The sequence below is a fragment of the Benincasa hispida genome, chromosome 3 (assembly GCF_009727055.1).
Source record: "Benincasa hispida cultivar B227 chromosome 3, ASM972705v1, whole genome shotgun sequence".
Taxonomy (NCBI): Eukaryota; Viridiplantae; Streptophyta; class Magnoliopsida; order Cucurbitales; family Cucurbitaceae; genus Benincasa; species Benincasa hispida.
Window position 1 is genome coordinate 22,489,942 of NC_052351.1, and position 27,359 is coordinate 22,517,300.

A 27,359-nucleotide genomic window follows, 5' to 3' on the forward strand; every position below is an offset into this window, starting at 1 on the left:
AATTCTTTTTTTTTCAAATTTTGAAAAGATAAATAAAATATTTTATCACAATATCTCCAAAATCTTCAAATATTCTATTAAATTTGTAAATTAATTAATTTTTCAAATTATCTTAATTTAGGCTTCAAAAACCAAAATTAAATGGCATAAGATCCATCCATTTGACACAAATTAAATCATTCCAAATATTTAAATCAATTCAAAATCACATGAAATTAATTATCTCCTTAATTTATTTTTTTTTTAAATTAGCCCTAAAATCCAAAATTAAAGGAAAACAAAATTCAAAATTTTCAAGATAATCAGTTCGAATATCTAATCAATTTAATCAATAAAAGTTTTTCAATTATTTCAATTTAATCCCAATTTTCCAAATGAAAGGGAAATTTAAACTCAATAATTTTAAAGAAGAAGGATTTTGTTGAAGACAGTCTTCAAGATGTATTCTTCTCTTTCTTTAACAGCATGCTTATGAATGTATGTTTGTATTGTCCTGTAATTTCTCTGCTTTTCAAGTTTTCCAAAAGGAAATCCATTGGCACACGCGTTCAAGCATTTCCATTGAGGAATACGATTCCTTTATAAATAAGGTTGTCATTAAGGGTCTCGTTAGAGATAGTCTTCGTTGGAGTTGGTTGTTTGAGGTGAATGTTAGTGTTGGTTGACAAAGGTGATGTTCACCGAAGCTGATCATCAAAGATAGTCTTGTTGGAGTTTTCGTCGAAGGTGGTTGTCGGAGCCCGTAATTGGTCATTGGAGATGGTCAATCGAAGGTGGCCATCGGAGTTGGTTATTGAAGTTCTCGTTGTAGGTGGTTGTTGGAGACCGGAGTTGGCCATTGGAGTTGGCTGACGAAGGTGATTATCGGAATGTATCGTCGAAGTGTGGTAGAGGTAGTTACCGATGGTGGCAAATGGGTGGAGTCATTGAAAATATTAGAGGGGAGGGAGAGAGTTGGGGTGAGTTGGAGGAAGAGTTGAGTTAGAAAATATATAAAAAATATTTGCAAATATAATGTGATTGGTTTTTGGTGTTTATTTATTTATTTATTTTGATTTTTTATTATGTTCTTTGGTTTTCTGTGTTTGGAAACAAAAAAACATACATGTTTCACAGTTGCCTTTTTATTTTACAAAAAAACCTAATAAACGTGATGATCATTGTTTTTTGTTTTTGGTTTTTGGTTATATATATAAGATGGGGAGACAGAGAAATGTGTAAAAAGGAGAATAAAATAGGAAAATTGCAATGGGTTGGAAAATATATAAAAATATTTGCAAATATAATAATGGTTTTCTATATAGCCAAAAAAAAATAAATTTGGGAAAAAAATAAATCTGCTTCCCAAATTTATTTAGTTTTATGATTTTATCCTATCTGTATTTCATGTATATTAACATGCTTTATATTTTAATATATCAATCAACTGATATACATTATATTTGATATATCCAATCAATTGATATACTTTATTTAAAGAATATCATTTATATAACTGGATATATCATGACTTTAATTTTGTTATGGTCGACATTATTTGTTCACTAATGATAAATATTATTTTTATTTTTTTTCATGTTGATATAGAATTTTCATTCGATTAGTTTAATTTTGATGTTTATAGTACATGCTAAATTCATTAATTTTTTTCAAGTGATATATCAAATATGAATTATATTAACTAATCTATTTTATTTTTAAATTTTTTATTTGACTTGAATGGTATATAAGTTATATTTAATTTGATATATTAATTGTATTACAAATATATTATATTTTGTATATTGATTGATTGATATACCTGATTTAGAAAGAAAAAAAAAACATTATAGTACTATATTATTATAGTTGTGTTATAATAATTTGTGTTTGGGTTGTAGATCATTTTAGTTTAGGTTATTATAATATGTTTTTGGAGCTATTATTTTCTTATTAGAGGAGAATGAACTTATAATAATCTTAGAGCTTCAATCATATTTTTTTCTTATTAAAGGAGAATAAACTTATAATAATCTTAGAGCTTCAATCAATAGGCCATTTCAGTCTTCTTTTATCCTCAGCAATGCCCAAAGACTCCCATGCCTTTCTTGGTGGAAAAAACCACCGGCGATTTCCAAAAAGTCTTTATTGCATTTTTAGAGCAAGAAGCAGAACTACAAGAAAAATGAAAATATGCGCAATCAAATAGGGTCACTATTCGCCTATTACTAAGTTAAGTAAAGGCGGAGAGTGGATTCTAGATTATATCAGTCGGGTAGGCTGGACTGGAGTTCTGGAAAAATCTCTACGAATTCTTCTTTGCAAGAGATATCCCCGGGTGGTTTAGTGATGTCTCCGGCATTTTAATTTGAGAAGAGAATAGTAGATATTGTAGCAAAAAATAAATAAATAAATAATGTAAAATAGTAAAACAATATGAAATAGTAAATATTATAGCAAATAAGAGTTTTAACATAGTATTTACGGTAGCTAATTGAGACTGTAAAATAGTATTTCCTGTAACAAAAGATGATTATTATAGTTTTTAGAATAGTACTTACCTCAAATTTAGATACACAAATACAAATATTTAGTGAGAGAATTTTAGTAAAGAGATACTTTAAAGGGAAGAGTATTAGTCAAAGTAGAGGAGAGACAGTTAAGAGAGGAAGAAAAAAAAAAAAAAAAGAAATCTTTGTGAGAGTAAAGTTGGGGGCAAAAGATATAATAAGATAGAGAAAAACATTTAATAAAAGAATACAGAAAGAAATATTAAAATATAGAGATACTTGCATAGATAGTCATCAGCCCATAAATACTATAATTTATAAAACAAGGAAAAAGTAATTATATATATAGAACAAAAATTGATAAAAGTCCAAAATGCCCACGCCAAGTCTACACCCACTTCTTCCCGGTTTTTTCAAATTGAAAGTCATCATTGATAGCAACTATCAGCGATAGCCACTAAGAGTTGTTATCAGTGATCAGTTGCTATCGCTAATAATTGTTATCTATATTACTTATAACTGCTATTAGTAATAGCTTTCAATTAGAAAAATGTGATATCAATTGTTATCACAAATAGTTGCAGTCAGTGATATTGCTATAAGTGAATATTACTGATAGTTGTTATCAGTGATAACTTTCTATTTGAGAAATGTGTTATCAGTTGCTATTACTAAAAGCAAAATTGCTATCAGTGAATCACTGATAGTTGCTGTCGATGATGCTTTCAATTTGACAAATGTGTTATTAGTTGTTATCACTAATAACTTCTATATGTGATAGCTGCCTTGAAGCTTCATGCTCAGAACCTTCTCTACCTTCGCCAAAACTTAACCCAATCCACCTCTTCACTGCCTTAATCAACGAAACCCACCACCCGTAGTTTTAACTCACCCTGTCGTTTGGAGCATCGCCAACGACAACTCCGACAAGGAATTCATTGACATCATCTATGAGAAGACCGTGGAGAAGCCATTGCGAATGTTTCAATTAAGCTTCAAATTTGAGACTTTGGCAAGGAATTCGCCGACTACACCTCCGACATCCCCACCAGCTCCAGCTCCAGCTCCTGCACCAATCGAAAAAAGGAAAAAAGAATAGAAAGGGAAGAAGAAGATGATGCACGTACTACAAAGGGCAAACTTGAAATTAAAAAAAAAAAAAAAAAGTTGGTTGGTTGATGTGTACTATATTTGTAAATATTTTTAAAATGTACTTTAATTTTAGATATTTTCCTAATTTTTCTATCTACTACAATTTTCCTATATAATTGTTACAGAGAATAGGAAGTAGAGGAAATTTGATTTAGATAATATTAGAGGAAAAGGTAAGTTTAAAGAACAAAAAAAAAATTGGAGATAAGTGGGATATTTTTCTGAGTTAACAATTAGTTGGAATAGAGTTTTATTTTAAGTATAAAAAGAGAGGGATCGTCAAACCTTCAATCTCTATGGAAGAAAGTAATGCCAATAAATAGTTGAACTAAGCTCAGATTGAAAATGGGGATAGAGATTCAAACTTATAAATCTTAGAAAAATAATGTTTTAACTCGTTAATTTTTTTATTGCATTGAGGAAAAAAAAAAAAGAGAGGAAGAGATATAGTAGAAGAAAAAAAGGAAAGGCAAAGAGAGAGAGTGATATTTTAGACATAAATTCGTAGGAGAAGGATGATGTCCTAATATTATCAAACAATTCCATTTTTCAAAAATCAAAAGCTGAAAATTAAGAAAGAAAAATAAAATAGTTACGAGATCACACTTAGGAAAATATTTTAGGCTATTGTTCCCTAGTTTCGTTATCTAGTTTTTTTTTTTTAAAAAAAAAAAAAAAAAAAAAAAAAAAAAAAAAAAAAAAAACGAGTGAATAAAAAAACTTTTAACGAAAAAGTAAAGTTTTATGCTTAGAAGGTTCGCATGAGCATAACTAAATTGACATAAAAGTATGTACTCTTAACCAGGAGGATATAGGTTTGAATCTCCACCTCTATATTAATGAACTAAAAGAAGAGGTTAAATACTATTTTAGTCTCGGCACATTGAGCTTTAATTCATTTTAATCTTTGAGAACGTTTGAAGCAAGAAGTTGGTTATTATAATTCTAGATTATTATAGTTCGGTTATACTAGTTTGTATTTGAAGTGTAAATTATTTTAGTTTAAATTATATTAATATGTGTTTGAGGTATAAACTATTTTAGCTTGAGTAGGAAATAGTAAATCCTACGACAAATAATAAAAATAATAAAACGGTAACAAATAGTAAATATTGTAACAAATGAGTATTTTGAAATAATATTGACTATAGCTAATTGGAAAATACAAAATAGTATTTACTATAATAAGAAGGTGTTATTATAGTCTTAGGAGCACACCTTTTAACCTTTGTTAAAATGTTCATATAGTAGTAGTGTTGGGCCCTATCATGTATCGTTAAAGGTTTTAAATGAAGTCTTCAATACCTCACAAATCAAACACTCTTTTTTCCCTTTCCTTTCATCATATTCAATTCATCTAAACCCAACCCCTTTCCTTACGGAATTCCTTTTACAAGTTCCGTGAAAAAGAGGTAAGTAATCATTCACCCCACCAGAATTTCAATCACATTTTGTGGTCTCAACATAATGGACAACTTTTACACTTTTCTTTTAATCAATTTTGTTTCACATCTGCAAAGTCTAAATCCATAGTCCAAGGAAAAGATTGCCAATAAATTTCCAGCTGAATTAATAACGAAAAAGAAGAGGAGCAAGACATTCATGACACTCAAGGGGCCCAATAGAACTCGTTAAAAGCCATGGCTCTAAAGGAGAGAATCAGCTTGCCAACAGAAACACAGGCATTTGACCAATATGAGCAAACGATCAATGGAAATTGATTAGGAGGAAGAGATTTATGAAACTAATAATAGACAAAATCAAGGGGAAATGGAGGAGAGCAACTGAGAGGACTCGGTTCACTGTCAGGTAGAATCTATACAATAATACAACATAAGATAGCAACAACACTCTTAAGTTTCTTCATCTGTGTTCAATCTCAACCATGGCACTGGTGTTCTTTTCTAAGTAACTTCCCCGTATGACAAATTAATTGACTACTTTTGAGTTATTCTCGAAACAAGAATGAAGTTGTGAGATCTAAGGAGTTATAAAAGGCAGAAAGTTGTGAAGTCCTAGTGTAAGGAGTTAAGAAAGCATAAAATTGATGTTTTTAGTTATGGAGACTCACAAACTCCGTGGACAAAAGGAGAGAAGTTCAAACTTCACTCCTACCCAACTTCAACTCCTTGGGCCAAACAACCTCTAAGAATTTAAATCTACCCTATCGTTCCAATTTTATCAGATGTCCCCGAATGGGCAATTTAAATCTACTGTAGCTTCTACACCATACAATAGTCTTATGTTCCTATCTCCAGCAAGGCAAAAACAGACTGGTCAATACACTAATGAGTAGAAGAAGTCTTATTATGATATAGTTTAACTCTCAAGTCTTGTACTCTTGTTATGTCGACAAAATGGATAATGTTGGAATCAGATTTTTCCCTAGGGTTATATGAAGAAACACTTAAAACAATGCTAGCGTCTTTGTACCATTTCATAGCTTCTGTGTGACATTCATTCCCATGGCCCATTCTAATCTTCTCTGTACCATCCCAATTATGTCGGAGGTCCTGAAGAGGCATTCTTGATGCTCACTAGCCACTGCCATTCTCATTCTTACAGCCTGAACTCTCTTAATTAATTAAAGTAAATGTAAAGAACCTACCATCCCTAACTCTTGGATGCAGCAAACCAACTACCCTACATCCATAAACGCCACAGAATCTGTGATAGCAGATGTCAGGGTGACGATAACAGAGATGCGGGAAATAAAAACAAAACTTACAGGCTTAACTTTTAAAAGGTTTTCTCAATAGTTTCTACTTAATTAAACTAAGCTACAAGAATTGTGCCACCACGACAGAGTTATATGTTCAAACCTTGATCGTGGATTTCTTTGACAAATGAACTAGTCTTTCTTCTGCGTCCAGATCTTGACAGTTTTGTCATTTCCCAGTGCTCCAGAAGCAATCATGTTCTCGCTGGGGTGACAAGATACTGATATAACTGTGTCAGAGTGACCTTCCAGTTTTTGAACTATTTGCCTCGTCTGCAGTTCCCATAGGTATACACAATTATCTTCTGAACCACTCACGATATACTTCCCATTTGTCACGGAGAAGGTGGAGGAGATGCAGAATTTTGAGTTAGTATGGCCCGTATAAGTCTTCAGAAATTTTCCAGTAGAGAAGTTCCATAATCTCTGTAATTTCAAAAAAAATATATCCAGCATGTAAATAATCAATACTAAAGAAATGATAGACAAGTAGAGATAATGGAAAGTGAAGATCAAAAGTCTGGCTTGCTTGATATCATCAGTTCAAAAGACAAGCTTTTCAAATTATCATATTGGATTTTCATTCATAAACCTTGCTTAGTCGTCTATACATCAACATATCATGCGCAGCACCCAGGCATTCAGAGTTAAAAATAAAAAGTAACAACAAGCATAAGTCTTGAATGGAATCCCTTCCTTTAGTGGAACTTCGGTTAGTAGGCTTGTTTTTTAGATGCCCTTGTATTCTTTCATTTTTTTCTCAATGGAAGTTCAGTTCTTTAAAAATAAAATAAAGAAAAGATAACAACAAAAAATTACGACCAAAAGAAATAAACTGTTCTATTCTTACACAAGTTCCAAATCTGACTTCTGATAATAAGAGAACCATCTTCATCAGGAGTTAAAAACTTAAAGGGACCTCAATAGAAGGCACATACAGAAAATTTTGACAACTTAGTGCGCCTTCAAATTTCTAATCTCAAATTGAAGTTATCATGAGTTCCAGTTCCATCAAGATGAGAAAACAAGAAATCCAATAGAAGTATATTCATTTGCATTGTAAATAAAGAAATGATGATGAAAAATAATTCTAAATCAGTTTCATATTATCACTAATTTAGTCCCACTAATTGTTTTTATACCCTCACATTTTCCGGATGCAAGATAAGATTTATATCTATGTGTATTCAGTCCTGAGGTTTTTCTTCCATAACTGTAATGGCAATTCTGGTAAAGATATTCCTAGTTTCCACTTATTGTTAGACATAAAAAATCACTACAATTTCTCAAACAAGTCACCAACAATTGAAGAAGTATATATTAAGCAAAAGAAGGAAATAGCAATGCAGAAGCGGCCCATAAGTACCTTCAACTTAAATAATAGATCAAAAATTCAAAAACAACATCCCAACTGTTCTGAATCTTATAGGCAGAGTATAACACTGAAATGCAAAGGAGAAAACACCCTCAAGAGAGTGATCGAATATAAGGTCCACACACATCATCTCCCGAGCAAGAGTAAATGTTTGCTGAATGTTTTTTTTTTTAAATACTCCAAGACCTTCAGTCTAGATGAAATGTTCCATATGTAATACCTTAGCCTAGGCAATTGCTTCGGGGTTTTGAACAATAAAGAATTTCAATTGAAATTTTTGCCTAAATGAGAGAACAACTTTCAGGTGATGAATAAATTCCACACCTACCAATACGAAATTTAAGCAAATGAACCAAAATGATGCAAAATTACCCAGTAACTAAACCACTCATCCACAAAGCACAAAATATGAGATAAATAGCGTAACATATAAGCCCAAATCATGAAGAAAAAGATGTAAGAAGAAACTCACCAACGTATTATCTAAAGTCCCAACAAGAATAAATTTCCCATTGGGCGAGAACTTGACGAAAGAAACGGGTGGGTTTTCATCATCAATCAAAGTTTTCACACAATGGCCAGTAGAGGCATCCCAAATCCTGCACAACCCATCATAGCTACTCGAAACAATCAGCGAACCATCACGATTGAAATCCACGCCAGTGACAGGATCAGAGTGGGCCGGAAGAACTTTAAGACACTTGCCAGATTTGACGTCCCAAATGCGGACAGTCTCATCGAAGGAGCCAGATACAATCATGTTGGATTGGGGATTGAAGTTAACACAGAATACATAGTTAGTATGGCCATTGAGCGTCTTGACAAGGGACCCAGTAGAGACATCCCAAAGGCGAAGAGTCTTATCGTCGGAAGCTGATACAAGAAAACGAGAATCGGAGGAGAAAGCTAAGTCGGAGACACCCTGTTCATGACCTTGGAATTCTTGAACTGGGGTCAGAGTGGAATTTGAGCAAGAATAAGTGCGAAGGGTCTTATCCGCGGAGGAAGAGCCAAGAAGACGACCATCCGCTGAGAATTTGACGGATGAAATCGCCCGCTTGTGGGAAGTTAGGGTTTGGGAGAGAGTGTAAGGTTTATAGGAATCTGGTTGAGATGGCTCAGAGGACATCTCTTCAATCTATCACTGAAAAAGGCGATTCTAAGGAATCTAATATGAACTCAACGGAAGAAAGCCAGAGATGAAGGCGAAGCGAAGATTCAAGTCCTCCGGCTCCGATGATAGGAATACAGTTTACTACGATTTTCAGACCGCCTAACGCGATGGACGATCTTCTCTTACAGCTCGACGCTTAATTTTGGCGGGGATATAAAAAACCAAAACTTGAGATTTTTCTTTCTTTAAATCAGATTTCTGATCTTTCATATCATACAGATAATGAGAATTATTGTAAGATTAGGGTATGTTTGGTTCGAAAATCTCTTCATTTTTCCCTCTCTTTTTTTTTTTTTTTTTTTTTTTTTTTTAACAACATATTGGGAACCGGCGGTGCATAGTGGTTCGAAAATCTCTTCATTTTTCCCTCTCTTTTTTTNTTTTTTTTTTTTTTTTTTTTTTTTTTAACAACATATTGGGAACCGGCGGGCACTATGCACCTACTTTTGGCCCTTAATCATCCGTTGGTGGATAAAAGAATTTTGGCGAATATTATATAGTGAGAATTTATTTATTTATTATTATTATTGGTAAAACAACATCACAAACAACTGGGAAATTACACCATGAGACATCAGTGATAAAAATCATTAGGGTACAGAATTTGAAGAAGAGAAAATATTCTCTCCTCAAAAGCCTTTCTCACAAGAGAGTACGTTAGAATCTTGAGCTCTTAATTTAGAGCCCTCGATGATAAAAGTCACATCATAAAGATTGATAGGCCTTTTGTTAATTGTGATAACCAATGGATTACTCTTATTAATTGTTTATGATTTATCTATCAGCTGAGTTGGATAGAGGGAGGGTGCTAGTCACATGGTAGTTAAGTTAACAATTTTCTATCGGACTGCACATCTAAAATACACGTTGTCTCCGTCAAAATAGTTGTTTATTATGCTGATGTGAGAAAATCAGTGTGTGAGAGTTCTTGAAAAATGATCAAAGCGAGGATCCTTCTTGGAGAGTATGCTTCTCTATAACAAGAAAATTCGTCTTGAATATATCCTTGGGGTAGTGTGTGTTTTTTATCTAGTTATTTGATTGCGTTTAGAAACTATTTTGTAGAAAAGATTCTCTTCAAGCGAACCAGCCTACCCTCGATGACATTTCAATCTGGCACCAGTGACATAATAATACCGCTCCTATTTGTATTGTAAAAAACAGGTGTCAATTAGGTGGTCTGTGGACTTTTGTTGCTCTCCACGGTGCTTTCGGACTAATAGATTGAGTTGCTGTGATTCAATAATAGCAATCGCAAAGTGGAAGGTCAAACCACAATAAATCTTGTTATCTTCTCTTATCCTTTCAATTTTTTTTTTTTTTTTTTTTTTTTTTTGCATCATTTTTATTCAAGTTCTTAGTGTGTTTGTAGTTTGATTACAAGGTTTTGTGTGCTGAGACATTATACCTTATTGTTCAAGAGATTAATCACCTACAAATAATCAAATTCTACAATAACAATCAACATGGGAGAGGCAAATTGAACATCCAAAAAGATGCTGCACTTGTTACTTTCAATTCTTCAAGTTTATCTTGAACCAAGCACACAAAGTCTCAAAATCCTTTTTCATTCAAATAGGTCGATTTATTCGTGTATTCCTTTTCTATTCGGACGTCACATTTACATATATACTTTAAAAGGCCAAACCCATCAAATTCTGTGCAAGAATAAGAGCATCACCACCGTAATGTGCTCATACTTGTCGGACAATGACTAAAATTTAAGAATTGCAATGCTTTTACTGTGCGTTCATGCCTTTAATAAGACTGACTAAAATTTAAGAATTGACGCCCCTTAATCAAATGATAATTAAGAAATCACTTTACAATTCATAAAATGTTTCGCCCCACCAAGAGTATTTACATCAATATAGTGTGTGTATATATATATATATATATACAGGCAAAATAGCACCAAATATTACATCTGGTTAGCTATGTTGCCCAAACCATTCTCCCCCTATTGACTAATGGAAGAGGAAAATGAATTTAGGCGTCAATAACAAGTATCTTCGTCACAAGATGCTGCAAGTCTGCTCATTTACAGTTGGTTTGAGAAAAAAAAATGTACTGTCATCAGGGATCTTGGTCCTACAAAACAGCCAAGGTCTAGCCTCTATGATCAGGGTCGTTAAAGCAAAACCAACATGGCACCCTTACCTGCTAGCAGAAAATGCAGCAAAGCATGCCAGATCCAAGTGTTTGTTTTCAGTAACACAATTCAGGAAAAGCCACGTTAATGGGATGGGCTGTATCCATTTCTCGTGTGGCTTGATGAATTTCTAGTAATAGATGCTGCTATATGTCCTCGTCCACTATAATTTCTTAGTAAAAGGTACTGCTTCAATAATCCTGTTGGAGAATTAATTGATATGTTAGAAGATAATATGCATCTCAGAATGAACGTACCCAAAAGAAGTCAGGAGCGACCGGACTGAAACTTGTGATAAGCTCATTAGATAGGCTCTCAAATGAGTGAGAAAAGCAATCCAAATTGCTCTCTCCAGAAAAACGATCCAATACAAGCTAATGTTAATTGCTCATACAACAGGACTGAAACTTACCTTCTGCTGCTCGCTATGTCCCCAACTACAGATGATGATGACATGCAGCTCCCACCGTGAGAAGCATGACTTGTCATATCCAGATACGACTTGTAAAGATCTCGAGGATGTCTTTCAGGGGAACCAGACCACATGTTTGGCTTCGCATCGACATTCCTCGCCCTTGAATATACTGGTGGTGAGAAGTCAGGACATGGAAAGTCACAGAAGTTCTGGTTTCCCTCCCTGCAAAAAAGAAATATGATAAATGATGATCTTGACAAACATCATGCAAAGAGCAACGTGAATATCCAGCATATAGGTACTCTATTCCAGAAGATGGGCCGACTGATGTAGATCTACTAGAAGAGAGATTAGACGACTGCTTTTCAAGAAGCCCCAGAGAAGGAGTTATTGTCCAGCCTTCAATAGTCAGACCCTGCTTGGCTGCAAGGTGCAATATCTGTTTCTCGTCAAGTCCCAGTCCCATAAGCAGGTTCCACAAGTTTTTCAGCGATTCTCGTTGATTGTGAATAACTTGATCTCTCATTGCCATCTCTAACTGAAGCTCGGAATTAGCCATTCCCTAGTATTTCTCAAAATGTTAGGTTCTGAAGAAGATTACAGAACCATAAAAATATAAGCCATCCATATGACCTACAAAATTCTTTAAAACGTTTTCTTTTTTTTCCTTCACAGATTACCAGAACTCCTATTCGATTTCATTTTCTTTCTTCGCCCTAGATTGATTTCTATAACTGACCGCATTCAACTGAAGTAGAGAAAATCAGGTCCAGAAACACAATAACAAGTCAAAACTATCAAGCCAAATTTCTTTCCATTTTTCCATCTTTAATAAGATAACTTGCCTAGTGTGTGGAAAAAGTAATCTACTAATGACCGACTATGCCATCTTTACAAAATCAAAATTAGTGCATTTTAAGAGGGTGTGGTATGAAGAAAGCTTGAATGTGATGCTTGGAAATAGTACGACTGTCAGTAAGAGAAAATTTGAATTGTAAAGCGTGATATAGTTGTTCGTTTATTTATTATATTAAATATAATTAAACATTTAAAGTTAAATTAATTTTATTGACAGTTTTTTGATAAATTAATTCTAACTTTTTCTATAATAGATGAATAGGTTCATACCAAAACTTAAAATTATTTTTGTTTTTGTTTTATTTTATTCTTTTTTTAAAAAAAAGCATATCCGAAATGGTCTTTGTTATATCATAATCTCATTTGCATTTTCATATCTTTATCTGAACGAGGCATATTTATCTCGTATCTCACCCCACCGGGGCCAACTGCCAAGTCATAAAATCCTATACATTATACATGCTCCAGCAAATCAACTCTTCTAAGCTAAGAGCCTAAGATCAATCAAGAATAAACTAACCAGCAGTCTATACTGACTAAGTATCTGCAAGTAGGTTTTATTCCCATTTCTACTGACGGCTTCATCAATCATGCCTTGAAGTTGACACCGCTGTTTTTCATTTGCTTCAATTTCCTAAAGAATTAGAATTAGTATTACAAGTACTACACAATTCATATGGATATTAAAGGGAAGCTTAAGCATAGCTCCATACCTTCTGATAATTAATTCCTGCTTCATCATTGTCACGAATGTTATCTAAAATCACTAGACGTCGGGCAATCAAATCCTCTACGATTGCTCCATCGATTTCAATAGCCTGTGAGTGTAAAAATGTGTGCCACATTTGCAAAACACTAAACCATGATTTTTCTATCATACTATTCAAAATCAATAGAGAAAACAGAAGAAAAAGTTGCAAAATAGAGATGGACCTGAGGTCTTGCAATACTGTCATCAAGTCGTTGGAGTTCTGAGCGGTTATTGAGGTTGGTTTCTTCTAGCTCATACATAGCCTTCTGTAAGTTTATTCTTTCCTGGACGTTCTCACTTATTTCATGACTTACGATATTCAACCAAGACAACTCATCGTCTGCAGCTTTTTCAGCAGGTTTAGTACTGAGCTGGGATTCCTTTTCAGCGAGTTTCTTTTTCAATTGACAAACCTCAGTCTGAAGAAATCAAATAACAAGAGATCAATATATGGGTCAACAATCTTCAAAAAAGAAATTAAATTAACCGACCACCTGAAGACTATCAATCATCCGTTGGTAGTCTGATACATGGCTGTCTACTGCTCCAATGTTTTTCTGAAAAACAGAAGATTTTGAGATCTGTGTAATGGCAATTATCATCTATAACCATCAAAGTCATATAAACAGATCTTTTCAGCAAATCACATCATTATTTTTAGATAAGAAATAATTCTAGCAAATGACATCATAGGAACAAATAATTTAACAAAGTAAAAAACTTAAGGTTGGAATTTAAAAGGATACAATGCCATACTGCATGAAAGGGAGAAAAGAAAGAGCACAATATCGAAATAAAAGAACTTAATTTTATTCACAAATAAAATAAAATAGAACTTAACCCCCCCAAACCCAAGAGTACAAATCCGAATGTGACATTCAGGGACTGAAAATCTTACCTGGACATGTGTCTTAATTTCCTTTGCTCGGTCAGCATATTTCAATGTATTCACAGTATGATGATACTGAATATCTGCAGGTGATATTGTAGCAATCATCACAGTCTGAGAATTACCACTTAAACCATCTTTCAAAATTCGTGTCAATTTACTGCAAAAATAAATAATAAATAAACAATGAAAACCAGCTATGATGACCAGAAATAAAGTTTCAAGTTCAAGTTCTTTTAGTTAAGATATTATAATAACACTGACATAAATACCTGTTCCGGTAAGGGACATAAGCGAGACCTTTTTTCTGCTGTTTTCCCAACGCATTTATGCAGTTTGCTAAAGCAAGGAGTGAACGATTAATGTTAGCTCCATCCCTCAGTTTTTGGCCAGAATTATTTGTCTCAGTAGCCCGCTCACTACCAGCAAGATCTACAAGTGCAAGTTTCCCATGCAAGACCTGATTTGGATATTTGTTTCTTTGCTTTCTTTTCACACTAATCTCCAAAACTGCATGTGATCTGTTTATGTGATTTTATTCAAATTATTTCGAGCAGTAAGCTTCTGTTGCATAAGGCAACTAAAAATGTTAAATACGTTCTTGATGGTAGTGATATGAGGAACTAACAACTGATCCGTGGTTATGCCAATTACTATAAACTCATAGACTCTGTGTAATATAATGGATGAACCAATAAAGTACTTGACTAGTTATGAATTGTTAAAGGACGCTTATATTCAAAGAAGAAATAGATGGAAATAAGATTGAAAACCCGAATAACTAGGTACTGTTGTGCATGTTGAACGAACTTGAGCCATTATTGTGGGCAGTGGTAATGACGAATGCATAAAGCTTCGCAATCTCTTCTTTAACATTAAAAAGCAAGGTCTCAGATAATAATTTTTTTAACACAAAAACCAACCTTAGTTAACAGCCAAACATAAATGCAATACTCAAAGAGAATATGAGATATTCTGGTATCAGAACCCTAGCCTTTGACAACTATGGACAACATACCTTGAAGAGGTAGCATTTACCTCTGTGCAATCTGTTTTCCTTCGACTATTACCCATGTTCAAAAGTTCAAGAATTTTATCAGCAGAACGAACCTGAAGTAAACCCAAAATCGTAGGTAGTTTGATTATAGAGTGAACAGAAAATAGAAGGAAAAGAAGCCGTTTTGGAGAAAATGCAGCTTAGAGAAAATTTAGAAGGGTCCTTTTCTATAGGCCAGGAAAAGAACGGTGATGCAGGGATCCAGAAAGAAACCAGGGAATTTAAGTTTATTAACAACCTTCACAATAGTTTAACAGTTCCTACTGGAAAGAGAAGTCAGTAATTGAACTGACAGAAAAAATTGAGACTTTAAAGAATATGCATTGAAACTATTGCAGCACCAAATCATAAATTATTAGTAGCATGTAACAGCCAACTAATACAAAAAAAAGTGAAGATTAAAGACCGTATTGCATTTTGGCCTCTAAATTGAAGGCCTTCTCACTTTGAAAAGACCATGTATGTTGATTTATGCAAATATTTTATTTTATTTGATCTTATTTGCTGTAATTATTGTGTTAGATTCTTTCTTTTTCTATCAATATTTTCCTTATTTCATTTAGTTTGTACTCTATTTAAATTAGGGACATTGTACTCTTGTAATATGAGAAAAATAATATATTCTCCACATGGTATCCGAGCATAATTATACTCGAGCCCTAAAACCCTAATTTTCTAAAAAACCTAAAAAAACAAACCTAGGAGTGCTGCCGCCAACAACCTTTTCCCTCATTCGTTGCTATCGCCAAACATTCAAAGACCGTCGGCCGTCGTTCCACCACTGGGTTCATTAGGTCGTTTCTCTCCGTTGGGTCCGTCGTTTCTCCGCTGGGCTTTTCAGGGTTTGCAGTCCGCCGCTGTTGACGTGGCTCATTCGTCACCCTTTTTGGTCCGCCGCAGTTAACATTGCTCGCTCGGTTGGTCCGCCGCAGTTGGGTTCGACAGCTGCCATTGTTCAGTCGGTCTTCGCCAACCTTTTTTTTTCTCTTCGGTTTCTTTCTGGTTTTTTCCAGATGTACTGATTCTTTTTTCCAGATCTACCGTTTTTTCACAACCGCATTCCTTTTGAGTTTGTATTTTTTTTCAGCAATATGGCAGACACTAAGGCACCCATTACTAAAGTTTGCGACAATCGTATCCAATCAACTGGTCCCACTGTCCAAATTACCACCATTCGACTTAATGGGGAAATTTTTCTTCGTTGGTCCCAAAGTGTTCAGATGTATATTCGTGGACAAGGGAAGATTGGCTACATCACAGGAGAAAAAATTGCCCCTGGTCCAGATGACCAGTCATTCGCAGGGTGGGACGCTGAAAACTCCATGGTTATGACTTGGCTTGTCAATTCCATATTGAAGACATTGGCTCCAATTACATGTGCTACTCTACTGCCAAGGAATTATGGGACAGTGTAACTCAGATGTATTCTGATTTGGGCAACCAGTCACAAGTGTTTGAGTTGAACTTAAAATTGGGTGATATACAACAAGGAACTAACTCAGTTACACAATATTTTCACTTCCTTAAACGGATTTGGCAAGACCTTGACCTTTTTGATACGTATGAGTGGAAGTCTACAGAGGACCAAAGACACTATAGGAAAACTATTGAAGATGGTCGTATTTACAAGTTCCTTGCCGGCCTCAATGTTGAGTTTGATGAAGTTAGAGGTAGAATACTTGGAAAGTCTACTCTTCCAACTATTAATGATGTTTTTTCTGAAGTTCACAAGGAAGAAAGTCGCAGGAATGTTATAATCTGCAAAAAACCTATTGATTCAGTTGAATGCTCTGCGTTGGTGACCGAAAATACTGCGATGAAGGCTTCTAATCAATCCAACAAACCACATGAAAAGCCTCGAATCTGGTGTGATCATTGCAATAAACCTCGTCATACGCACGAAACTTGTTGGAAACTCCACGAAAAACCTGCAAATTGGAAAAGTTCTAAGCAAGGTGAGCGAAATTTTCATCAGCATACCTCTAATGCTCATGTTGCTGACTCCATTCCATTTAGCAAAGAGCAAATTGACCAAATTCTGAAGCTATTAAAGTCCACTTCCTCATCTGGTAATCCTAGTGTTTCCTTGGCACAATCAGGTACTTGTCCTCAAGCTCTCTCTTGCATCAATTCATCTCCATGGATTATTGATTCCAGAGCCTCTGATCATATGACTAGTTCCCCTTGTTTATTTGACTCATATTCGCCTGTGTATTGCAATGAAAAGATTCGTATTGCCGATGGTCGCTACACCTCTATTGCAGGAAATGAACTATTCCTTTGACTACAAAACTCACATTACATTTTGTCCTTCATGTTCTAAAATTAGCCTGTAATTTGTTGTCTGTGAGTAAGGATGCTAATTGTCCTATTATCTTTTGTGAAACTCATTGTATCTTTCAGTATTAGGACTCGGGGGGACAATTGGACGTGCTAAGATGATTGATGGTCTCTACTACTTTGACGACGTTTCCTCTAATCATAAAAAAGTTCAGGGCTTGAGTAGTGTCTGTTCTCCTTCTGTTAAAGAAACTATAATGCTTTGGCATCGTAGATTAGGGCATCCGAATTTCGTCTACTTAAAATATTTGTTTTCCCACCTATTTAAAGGTTTTGATTGTTCTATTTTTCAATGTGAAAGTTGCATTTTTGCCAAACATCATCGATCTAATTATTTGCCTAAACCTTATAAGGTGTCATCACCTTTTTCCTTAATTCATACTGATGTTTGGGGTCCGTCTAAAGTCTTGACTCGGAGTGGTAAGCGTTGGCTTGTTACCTTTATAGATGATCACACTCGTTTAACTTGGCTTTATTTGTTAATAAAAAAGTCAGAGGTCAAAGAGATCTTTGTTCAATTTTATAATATGATTGAGACTCAATTTCAAACTAAAATTCGAATTCTTCACACTGATAACGGCACTGAGTATTTCAATGAATCATTAACCGATTTTTTACAAGATAAGGGTATTCTTCATCAGGCTACATGTCGTGACACGCCTCAGCAAAATGGCATTGCTGAGCGAAAAAATAGACACTTACTTGAAGTTGCTCGTGTCCTTATGTTTTCTATGAATGTTCCAACATATTTGTGGAGTGATGCTCTTCTTACGGCTGCATATCTGATTAATAGAATGCCGTCTAAGGTTTTGAGTTTTAAAACTCCTATAAATTACTTCAATGAGTTTTTTCCTAATAACCGATTGTCCTCTGATTTACCAATTAAATTTTTTGGGTGTACTGCTTATGTCCATACTCCTACCCTCTCTCGAACTAAACTTGACCCTCAAGCTACTAAATGTATTTTTGTAGGTCATGTCCCTCATAAGAATGCTTACAAATGTTTTGATCCTTTGACCAATAAGTATTTTGAGAGTATGGATGTGTCTTTTTTGGAAAATCAACATTTTTTTAGTCCAAATTCTCTTCAGGGGGAGACATCTAACCTTGAAGATAATTTTTGGAAAAATTCATCTCTCCCAAACATCAGTGGTCCTGAAATTATGAATTCTAGTCCTTTAATGCCAAGTGTGGACAGTTCTTCCGGGGGAGAAACACTAAGTCGAAATCCTGAACTTCAGGTTTATACAAGAAGAAACTCAACTCAAAGAGATCGAGATCAAACAGTTGACATATCACAAGACCAAACAAATACTTCGATGAGTGATCCTGAAGATCCAGGTATTAGACATGCGACTCCTCTTTCTTCTAGTTCTCCATTTCCTAATTCTTTATCTGATATCTCTGATCTTGACATTCCAATAGCCCATAGAAAAGGTATTCGTCAGTGCACCAAATACCCTATTGCAAACTACCTCTCTTACCATAGATTATTTGATGATTATAGAGCTTTCACATCTAGGATAACAAATCTATTTGTGCCAAGGAATATACAGGAAGCCTTAAATGATCCGAATTGGAACTTAGCAGTTATGGAAGAGATGAGTGCTCTAAAAGAAAATGGCACGTGGGAAGTTGTTGAGCTTCCAAAAAATAAGAGACCAGTAGGATGTAAATGGGTGTTTACTATAAAGTGCAACGCTGATGGGAACGTTGAAAGATACAAAGCAAGGCTGGTTGCTAAAGGCTTTACATGAACCTATAGAATTGATTATCATGAAACATTTGCCCCTGTTGCAAAAATCAATTCCATTAGAGTATTGTTATCTATTGCAGTTAATTGTGAGTGGCATCTTTATCAGCTTGATGTAAAAAATGTCTTTCTTAATGGTGAACTTGAAGATGAGGTATTTATGAACTTACCACCAGGGTTTGAAGCCACCCTTGGAACCAACAAAGTTTGCAAGTTAATGAAATCTCTGTCTTAAGCAATCTCCTAGAGCATGGTTTGGGCGTTTTGAGAAAGGAGTGACAAGTTATGGTTTTCTTCAGAGTCAAGCAGATCATACCATTTTCTACAGACATACTAATCATGATAAAATGGTTGTTTTAATAGTTTATGTTGATGATATCATTCTTACGGGTAATGATGAAGCTGAGATAAACAATTTGAAGGGCAAGCTAGCTAATGAATTCCAAATTAAAGACCTGGGAACCTTGAAATACTTCCTAGGGATGGAATTCGCTAGATCAAAACAAGGTATCTTTGTTAATCAAAGAAAGTATGTCGTTGATTTACTCAAAGAGACGGGTTTACTTGGTTGTCGTATAGTAGAAACTCCTATTGAGCCAAACCTAAAATTGCAAGCCGCAAAGGATACAGAGATAAAAGACAAGGAGAAATACCAGAGACGTGTGGGAAGCTTATTTATCTATCCCATACCCGTCCAGATATTGCTTTTGTTGTTAGTATGGTGAGCCAGTTCATGCATGTCCCAGGGCCAAACCACTTTGAAGCTATCTACAGAATTCTAAGATATTTAAAAGCGACTCCAGGAAAAGGGATATTATTTAAGAAGAATGGTCATTTACAAGTGGAAATTTACACTAATGCTCATTGGGCAGGTAGTACCACAGACAAGAGATCAACTTCTGGGTATTGTTCCTTTGTTGGAGGCAATCTTGTTACATGGCGAAGCAAAAAACAAAGTGTGGTAGCCAGAAGTAGTGCTGAAGCAAAGTTTAGGGCTTTAGCACATGGCATTTGTGAGGGCATATGGTTAAAAAGATTGTTGGAAGAATTAAAATTTATCCAGGTATCGCCCATACGGGTTTATTGTGACAATAAGGCTGCTATCTCTATAGCACACAACCCAATCTTACATGATAGAACAAAACATATAGAGGTTGACAAATACTTCATAAAGGAGAAGATTGATACTGAGTGATATGTACTACCTATCTCCCTACAACTGAGTAAATTGTTGATGTACTGACTAAGGGGCTTTCTAGATTACAATTTGACAAATTGTTTAGCAAGCTGACAATGGAAGACATTTTTAAACCATCTTGAGGGGGAGTGTTGATTTATGCAAATATTTTATTTTATTTTATTTTATTTGCTGTAATTATTGTATTAGATTCTTTCTTTTTCTATCAATATTTTCCTTATTTCATTAAGTTTGTACTCTATTTAAATTAGGGACATTGTACTCTTGTAATATGAGAAAAATAATATATTTTCCACAATGTACTTGGCAACAATCTACATAAACTTAAAGGATCTTGTGCAAGTTGGAGTATATGTTAGAAGCTCAAGACCCAAACCATTATAATTGAGAAGCTAAAAAGTTTTCGTCACAACTTCCACAACAATATTGAACAGGTTGAATTATCAAATTTCCTGACAGAACAGTGTTTAAATAAAGCAATGTAATTTTTCATTGAAGAGTGAAAATTTATGTAGCACATAATATTGATTTCAAGGATCTAATAATACAAGAAAAAGAATAAACCTTGATACACTTAAGCCCAGCAACAGTTATTCCTTGCTCAGGATCCTCTCTAAGTTCTAAATGACCAGATGATTTTTCAAGCAAATCGTAGATTACCTGAAAATAGTTTTAAAAGATGATGTTAATGTTTCTGTTAGACAAAAGGTAACCCACATGTACGATTGCCAAAGAAAGGCAAGGCGAGCATACTTCATTATAGACTTCAAGATATGAGCAAGTAACTTCAAATTCATCAGACCGCTTGTCCTTTTTTATAAGATCGAATACAGTATGCAAACTGAGCACCATGAGTCCAGGGTCCTCTTTGGTCCCAACCATTGTATACGTTTTACCACTGGTAAAAGGAGTTGGATGTAAAAAGGAAACTTGAGAATGGTTAGTGTAGATTGGGATATAGAGGAATAAAAGAAAAAGTTATATTCCAATTTTACATTTGTGTTTCATTTATACTATACAGAATAAATTGCTCAACGCTGCGTTTCAGGTTTAAACTATATACTCACTCTAAACATTGACATTAGAAAAACCTAATCTCTTAAACTGATTGCACGCACCACCAAGGAGTCAGATTAAGTTTTTTTTTATTATTATTATAAGTTGTACGAAATTTTATCAAGCTATATTGATAACTACAAGAAAAAAAATTTGTGATTATTCCCCGGACAAAATCTAACTTGGTTGGATACCCTTTCTTTAGTGGGGTTTCTTTCTATGGACTCGGTTTTTTTGTATGTCCTTGTATTCTTTCTTTTTTCTCAACAAAAGCAACAAAGACTGTACTAACTCTCTGAGAACTAGAAGTACATTCCACTACAACCTTGGGTTTAAATGAAGGTGAAGAGAAAGGAGCCAGTTTAGTTGCATGTTTTAAACAGCACACAAGGTGTAACTCCTCTAAAGAAAAGATGGAGATAACTTCAGAGCAAGAGAACACCTCTTTAATACCTTCCAGTTGAACCATAGGCAAAGACAGTCACGTTCAGACCTTGAACAACACCAGACATTATGGAAGATATACTTTTTGTGTAGACTTCCTGAATACACGGGAATTGGAAAATAATTAGGAATAAGCTAAAAACATCAGAAAGAGAATATGTTTCAATGAAATAGTCAGACTAATTAAGTATTTTAAATGATGGAAATGAGGTACTGTCATTTCTTAGCAACAAATGTAAGAAACAAGAATTAGCAACCACGACAACCAATCAGTATTTGAAGTTCATTTTCCAGGCAATAAGAAGCAATATGACACCACATCCTAATACAATAGCAAGTCAATAATGAGTGTTGTCAGAAACAAAGAAATTCCTGTGTGAACATTTTAAACTAGTAAAAAAGTCTTAAAACATGAAACCATGCCTCGATATAATAGACTCACCAATAATGGAACCTTTCACCTTTTCCTGTTCATAAAACGTAAATCTTACATCTATAGAAGCTTTGGGAATGAAAGAATTTAGAGAAAATAAAAATAAACGATTTGGTTGTCCAGATTAATCAAAAAGATTTAGTTTAACGAATGTACCAAAGAGTCCAGAATGATAATCACTAAGATCCAAAAATATTTTCAGAATTCAGAATTTTTGGCATGTTTTCAGCACTATTAATTCAATTTAATTCAATTTCATAATCACTGCCCAAAGATCAATCAATTGTTCGACATGTAAACAGACCCAATGAACAAAAATTCGGGGTTGGAGATAACTTATACACACCAGATTAGTACTTTCTGGACCAAATGCATGGTCGAAACAATATTGCTTCTCCTTCGTTCGGTTTTGAATGCGGTCGAGGTAATCCTTTGAGAGGTCAGGATCCAGGATAAGCACCTCCTAAAATTTTAGGGATGCCAAATTTCAGCAATAATTTGGTTGACAAAAATGTCAATAAAAGAAAATTTTCAAATAATCGCAATCAGCTTAGGTAACCTTGCTTTCAATAACTCGGACAATATCACGGCCACGCTCTCTCTCCCTTAGGGGACGGCATTTCACTGCAACCTGAAGAACATAATGCAACAAGGATTTCATAAACGAAATAACGCAGTAGGAAGTTGGATGTTGGCAAAGGAAAATGACGAACCGTCAGAGTCGTGGATTTCTTCGCTCCGGGTGCTCTGATGCTGGGCATTTTTAGCACACATTTATTTTGGCAACACTCATTAAACAATCAGATGGAGTTCATTAGGTCCAAGACTAACCAAACACCTTGACAACAATCTATAAAACATTTTTACATCTTGGATTCGCATTCTGAAAAAGACATTTCCTCACATTTCATTCCAAACTCACGTAACAACCGAAAGGAAATTATAATAAACTTAAGAAGAAAACATTTCCAAAAACCGAAAAGTAATCAATTCCTCTCTCTCGTCACATCGCTAACCCTAAAATGGCATAGAAACCACATGCGAAGATCAAGGGAACTCCTCCCATCCTGGAAAAGACAATCAAGAATCACATACGACAAATTACCAGAAAACAATGCCATAAAACGACGACAACAGAAAAAGGAAAATAAGAAGAGAAAAGGAAAACAAAACGACGAACCTGGAGAAAACGGCGAGAGCAATGGTCGAAGTGGAAAAGCGAAAAGAGAGAAAATGGGTATGGGGAAGAAAAGGAAAATAGAAAGATCAAGCATGCGGCGGTTGAATGGCGTATGATAGTGGCAATGCAAAGTAATGAAAGAGAGAGAGAGAAATGGAAATGCAAAGAACGGCCATTAAAATGGAGTAACGACGGAGAGGAGGAGGAGGAGCTGGAGGAGGAGGAGCTGGAGCCTGGAGGAGCTGGAGAAGAACTGGAACGATCGAGACCGTTGGTTGGTTTCGAAACGGACGGCAAAGGGCGATTGAAATTTGGTTTCCATCGGTAACGAACAGGTTGCTGGATTGATCGAGACCGTTGGTTTGATTTGGAAATGGACCGCACATTGAAATTGAAATTGGTTTCGCGTTGCGTATGATAAGGGTAATAATTACGAACTTTTTAACACCTTTTTTATGACGCTTCTTCCCACCTCCTTTTCCTTTTTACTTTCTACTTTCCACCCTCTTTTTCTGAGTGATTTTTTTATGACACTCGTCCATCCTCTTTTTCTTTATTTACCTTTATATAATGTTCAATAATGTTAATGTTCTATTTTTTTCCCAGTAAATCAAACTTTGTACCAGGGTAATGGGTGTATAATTTTCTCTTTGAGATATGAGTTTCAAATTCTTACGCCCTAACTTCTAATCTCGAAAGGAAAATATGTCAATTCCTATTGTCTTATATGCTCAGTCTGACAATTCAAATTTTTTTAACTATTTAAGAATGTAATAGAAAGATATGAGAAAATAGAAGGAGATGGTTAAAGGAATGGGCCTATTAGACAGGTCATAGAGGATGAGATGCACGTGTGACTCAATTGTTATGGAAAATCCCTTGTACTAATATGGTACAACCATTCCTTGCCAACGATAACCCTCCCTTTTTTTCAATTATTTTCTTGTTTTTCTTAAATTATTGTCTTCTTTTTTTCATCATTTCCTTCTTCTGATAAACTGTGATAAATAAATAATATGAGCTAAGTATAATTTAATTTATAAGTTGATCAATATAACATCTCTTATCACACGCATATATTCTTTTGTTGAAAAAAAGAATTCTCATTAATGGATTTTTTCTTAAGAAAAAATAATAAATTCCACAATTGTCTATGCATAAATCTCGTCAAAGTGATTCGGACAGAGTTCAAAACTGTTGATGCATGGATGTGGTGTCGTAGCACATACACAACAATGTCTAAGTTCGCAAGTTAAATGGTCTAGTAGGACAAAGCACATTTGTAATTCATACCTCAATGGGTATGGTGTCTTTGCCTATTTGTTGGGTTCATTGCCTACCAATTACTTGGACTTGCACCGTAAAAAGGGACAAAAATGTTGAAGTAAATGCTATAGTTCTATTGTTAGGGTTTTTCATTATTGTAAATATCTTGTTACATTTTTCATTTTCTATGTTTTGTACACTTCTATATATTTATATCTTTGGTAAATGAATAGAATATTCTGATACTCTCTTAAATCTAAGAATTTTACATGGTATTAGAGCCCTCTAAACAGGATTTTGTGGAGGGGTGAGTTTACACTTTTGCTCACAGTCATCGTCTTCGGTTCGCTCGCTACCGTTAGCCACCGTCGTCGCAGCCGTCAGCCGCCGAAAAAAAAAAAGGATAGTTTTTCAACACTGCTCAATCCATCGAGGAGCCTAGCCGCCGATCTATAGAACCCCAAAGTCTAGAATCCATCTGACCAACGCATGAGGCTCACACGCCACCTTTCCCTTGTGTCGTCGATCCACGCACCGGCACGTGTAGGCACGTGCGCCACCTGTTTAGATTCGTCTTCTGTGGGTTTCCTCGGTTTTGTTGACTCTTCTTGGTGGTGCGTATGTTTGGGCTATATACTCACTGTTTGTAAAAACATCTCTTCGGTAAATTAGGGTTTGATTCTCTTCTGTCCGGTATTTATTTTTTGATGTAATGGCTAATAAGATACCAGTAGTCATGTCTGAGATGGTTCCTATGAAGTCATAAGTGATTGAACACAAGTTGAATGGATCCAATTACTATTCATGAAGATCAAATGTTCGCCACTTTATTAAGAGCATGGAGATGGATGATCACATCACGGAAGAGCTATTGATCTATGTTAATAAAAAGATTTGGTGGTGGGACGATTCAAGAATTCTATTGACCGTAAAATCGTTGAACTAGTGAAACACTGTAAATCAGTCAAGGAACTATTGGAATATTTGGATTTCCTTTATTCTAGGAAAGAGAATATTAATAGAGTGTTTAATGTTTGTAAGACTCTATATCAACCTGATCAAGGAGAAAAATCTCTTACAAGCTACTTTATGGAGGTTAAAAATATATGTGTGGAATTCAATGTCTTGATGCCAATCAGCACGGATCCAAAAATTCTAATGGATCAACATGAAAAGTTGTTTATCATGAGTTTTTTAGTGGGTCTTGCACCTAAATATGAGATGACCAAAGATCAATTGTTGTCAAGCTAAAATATCTCATCGCTGGAAGAAGTTTATACTCAAATACTTCGTACAGAGAAGACACAAGCAATTATGTCATCTGATTCTAGTAGTGCTTTGATTGGGCACACAAATGATTATAGAGGTAATAAGGGGGTTGAATCAAATAACTCTAAAAGTCATCCCAATAACCAAAGATCAAATCCAGGAGGTGTTGTTTGCTATTACTATCATAAACTTGGTTATACAAAATATGAATGCAAAAGATTGATGAATAAGGGTCAGAGGGTGTCATCTGCACTTGTCACTTCTACTCTTGTTAATCTTGACAAGTCCATACGATTTCTGCATAGGAGTTTACTAAATTTCAACAGTATCAAAAGTCATTAAGGGCATCATCTTCTACTCCCATTACGGCCATCATAGAGACAGGTAATATTTCTAAATGCATTCTTTCCTCCATGTCAAAATGGGCTAGCACCAGAGTCAAATGGGTCATTGACTCTGGTACTACAAACCATATGATAGGTAACCCTAGTTTATTCTCTAACCTTTATACATTTATCTCTTCATCTAATGTCACTATAACTGATGGAACCTACACTCATGTTTTAGGATCAAGAACCGTCCATCTTACTGAATCAATTTCTCTGTCATCAATTTTAAATTTACCACATTTTTCGTTTAATTTAATTTCATTCAATAAACTCACTCGTGATCTTCATTGTTGTGTCTCATTTTTTCCTGGTCATTGCTTATTTCAGGATCTTACGACGAACCAAACTATTGGTAAAGGGCGTAAATTTGGAGGTCTTTACATATTTGAACCACAAACACCTACAACCATCACATGCTCTAGCATGTCCTCTCCCTTTGAAGAGCATTGTCGTTTAGGTCATCCATCTATCTCTATGTTGAAGAGCCTTCATCCGCAAATTCAACATTTGTCTTCTTTAGATTGTAAGTCATGTCAGTTTGCTAAATTTCATTGTTAAGTTTGTATCCTTAAGTCAATAAACGAGCTAGCACTCCTTTTGAATTAGTCCATTCTAATGTTTGAGGTCCATATCCTATATTGAGTCCAAATGAGGGTTTAGGTATTTTATTACATTTATTGATGACTATTTGCGTGTTACGTGGTTATATTTAATGAAAAATCGTTCTGAGTTACTTTCTCATTTTTGTAACTTCCATGCTAAAATTCGAATTCAATTTAATGGTGCTCTTAAAATCCTACAGAGCGATAATGCTAAGGAATATTTCTCTCATGCACTCAAGTCTTATTTAGATGCCCATGGCATTCTTCATCAATCTTCTTGTGTCGATACTCCATCTCAAAATGGGGTTACATAACGAAAGAATCGTCGTCTCCTTGAGACAACCAGAGCTTTGATGTTTCCAGATGCATGTTTTAAAATCCTTTTGGGTTGATGTTGT

At 34.8% G+C, this 27,359-nt stretch overlaps 2 protein-coding genes across 5 annotated transcripts; both read right to left on the reverse strand.

The window, feature by feature from the left end:
• Positions 1 to 2,846: 2,846 nt before the first annotated feature.
• Positions 2,847 to 9,232, reverse strand: LOC120074343 (COMPASS-like H3K4 histone methylase component WDR5A). 2 transcript variants are annotated; one of them, XM_039027437.1, is made up of 3 exons: positions 8,208 to 9,232; positions 6,464 to 6,786; positions 2,847 to 3,556 (listed from the first exon to the last, which is right to left on the reverse strand). In XM_039027437.1, exons 1-2 carry the CDS (start codon positions 8,862 to 8,864, stop codon positions 6,493 to 6,495), a joined length of 951 nt encoding a protein of 316 aa, XP_038883365.1. In that variant the 5' UTR covers positions 8,865 to 9,232; the 3' UTR covers positions 2,847 to 3,556; positions 6,464 to 6,492. The 2 variants fall into 2 exon arrangements, with proteins under 2 accessions (XP_038883365.1, XP_038883363.1); XM_039027435.1 differs by lacking the exon at positions 2,847 to 3,556 and having other exon boundaries at positions 4,798 to 6,786; positions 8,208 to 9,231.
• A 1,462-nt stretch (positions 9,233 to 10,694) lies between these two features.
• On the reverse strand, positions 10,695 to 23,827 carry LOC120073215 (kinesin-like protein KIN-8B). Of its 3 annotated transcripts, XM_039025927.1 has the most exons (17): positions 23,436 to 23,827; positions 22,969 to 23,322; positions 22,815 to 22,886; positions 22,602 to 22,718; positions 21,832 to 21,920; positions 21,076 to 21,220; positions 20,887 to 20,982; positions 14,993 to 15,084; positions 14,247 to 14,495; positions 13,984 to 14,134; positions 13,580 to 13,642; positions 13,268 to 13,504; positions 13,048 to 13,152; positions 12,855 to 12,968; positions 11,779 to 12,038; positions 11,474 to 11,698; positions 10,695 to 11,261 (listed from the first exon to the last, which is right to left on the reverse strand). In XM_039025927.1, the coding sequence occupies exons 2-17, from the start codon at positions 23,014 to 23,016 to the stop codon at positions 11,225 to 11,227; spliced, it is 2,100 nt and encodes a 699-aa protein (XP_038881855.1). In that variant the 5' UTR covers positions 23,017 to 23,322; positions 23,436 to 23,827; the 3' UTR covers positions 10,695 to 11,224. The 3 variants fall into 3 exon arrangements, with proteins under 3 accessions (XP_038881855.1, XP_038881856.1, XP_038881857.1); XM_039025928.1 differs by lacking the exons at positions 22,815 to 22,886; positions 22,969 to 23,322; positions 23,436 to 23,827 and having other exon boundaries at positions 21,076 to 21,251; XM_039025929.1 differs by lacking the exons at positions 22,815 to 22,886; positions 22,969 to 23,322; positions 23,436 to 23,827 and having other exon boundaries at positions 21,821 to 21,920; positions 22,602 to 22,631.
• Between the last annotated feature and the right edge of the window lie 3,532 nt (positions 23,828 to 27,359).

What these genes read in the sequence shown, in the direction of transcription:
- LOC120074343 (XM_039027437.1), bottom strand. Translation starts at nt 8,864, where the DNA reads ATGTCCTCTGAGCCATCTCAACCAGATTCCTATAAACCTTACACTCTC. An exon ending in GGACTTTAGATAATACGTTG is followed by an intron (nt 6,787 to 8,207) that starts GTGAGTTTCTTC and finishes TTGAAATTACAG; the next exon opens with AGATTATGGAACTTCTCTAC.
- LOC120073215 (XM_039025927.1), bottom strand. Translation starts at nt 23,016, where the DNA reads ATGCCCAGCATCAGAGCACCCGGAGCGAAGAAATCCACGACTCTGACG. An exon ending in TTAGTCAGTATAGACTGCTG is followed by an intron (nt 12,039 to 12,854) that starts GTTAGTTTATTC and finishes GAGAAATACTAG; the next exon opens with GGAATGGCTAATTCCGAGCT. An exon ending in GACATAGCGAGCAGCAGAAG is followed by an intron (nt 11,262 to 11,473) that starts GTAAGTTTCAGT and finishes ATTCTCCAACAG; the next exon opens with GATTATTGAAGCAGTACCTT.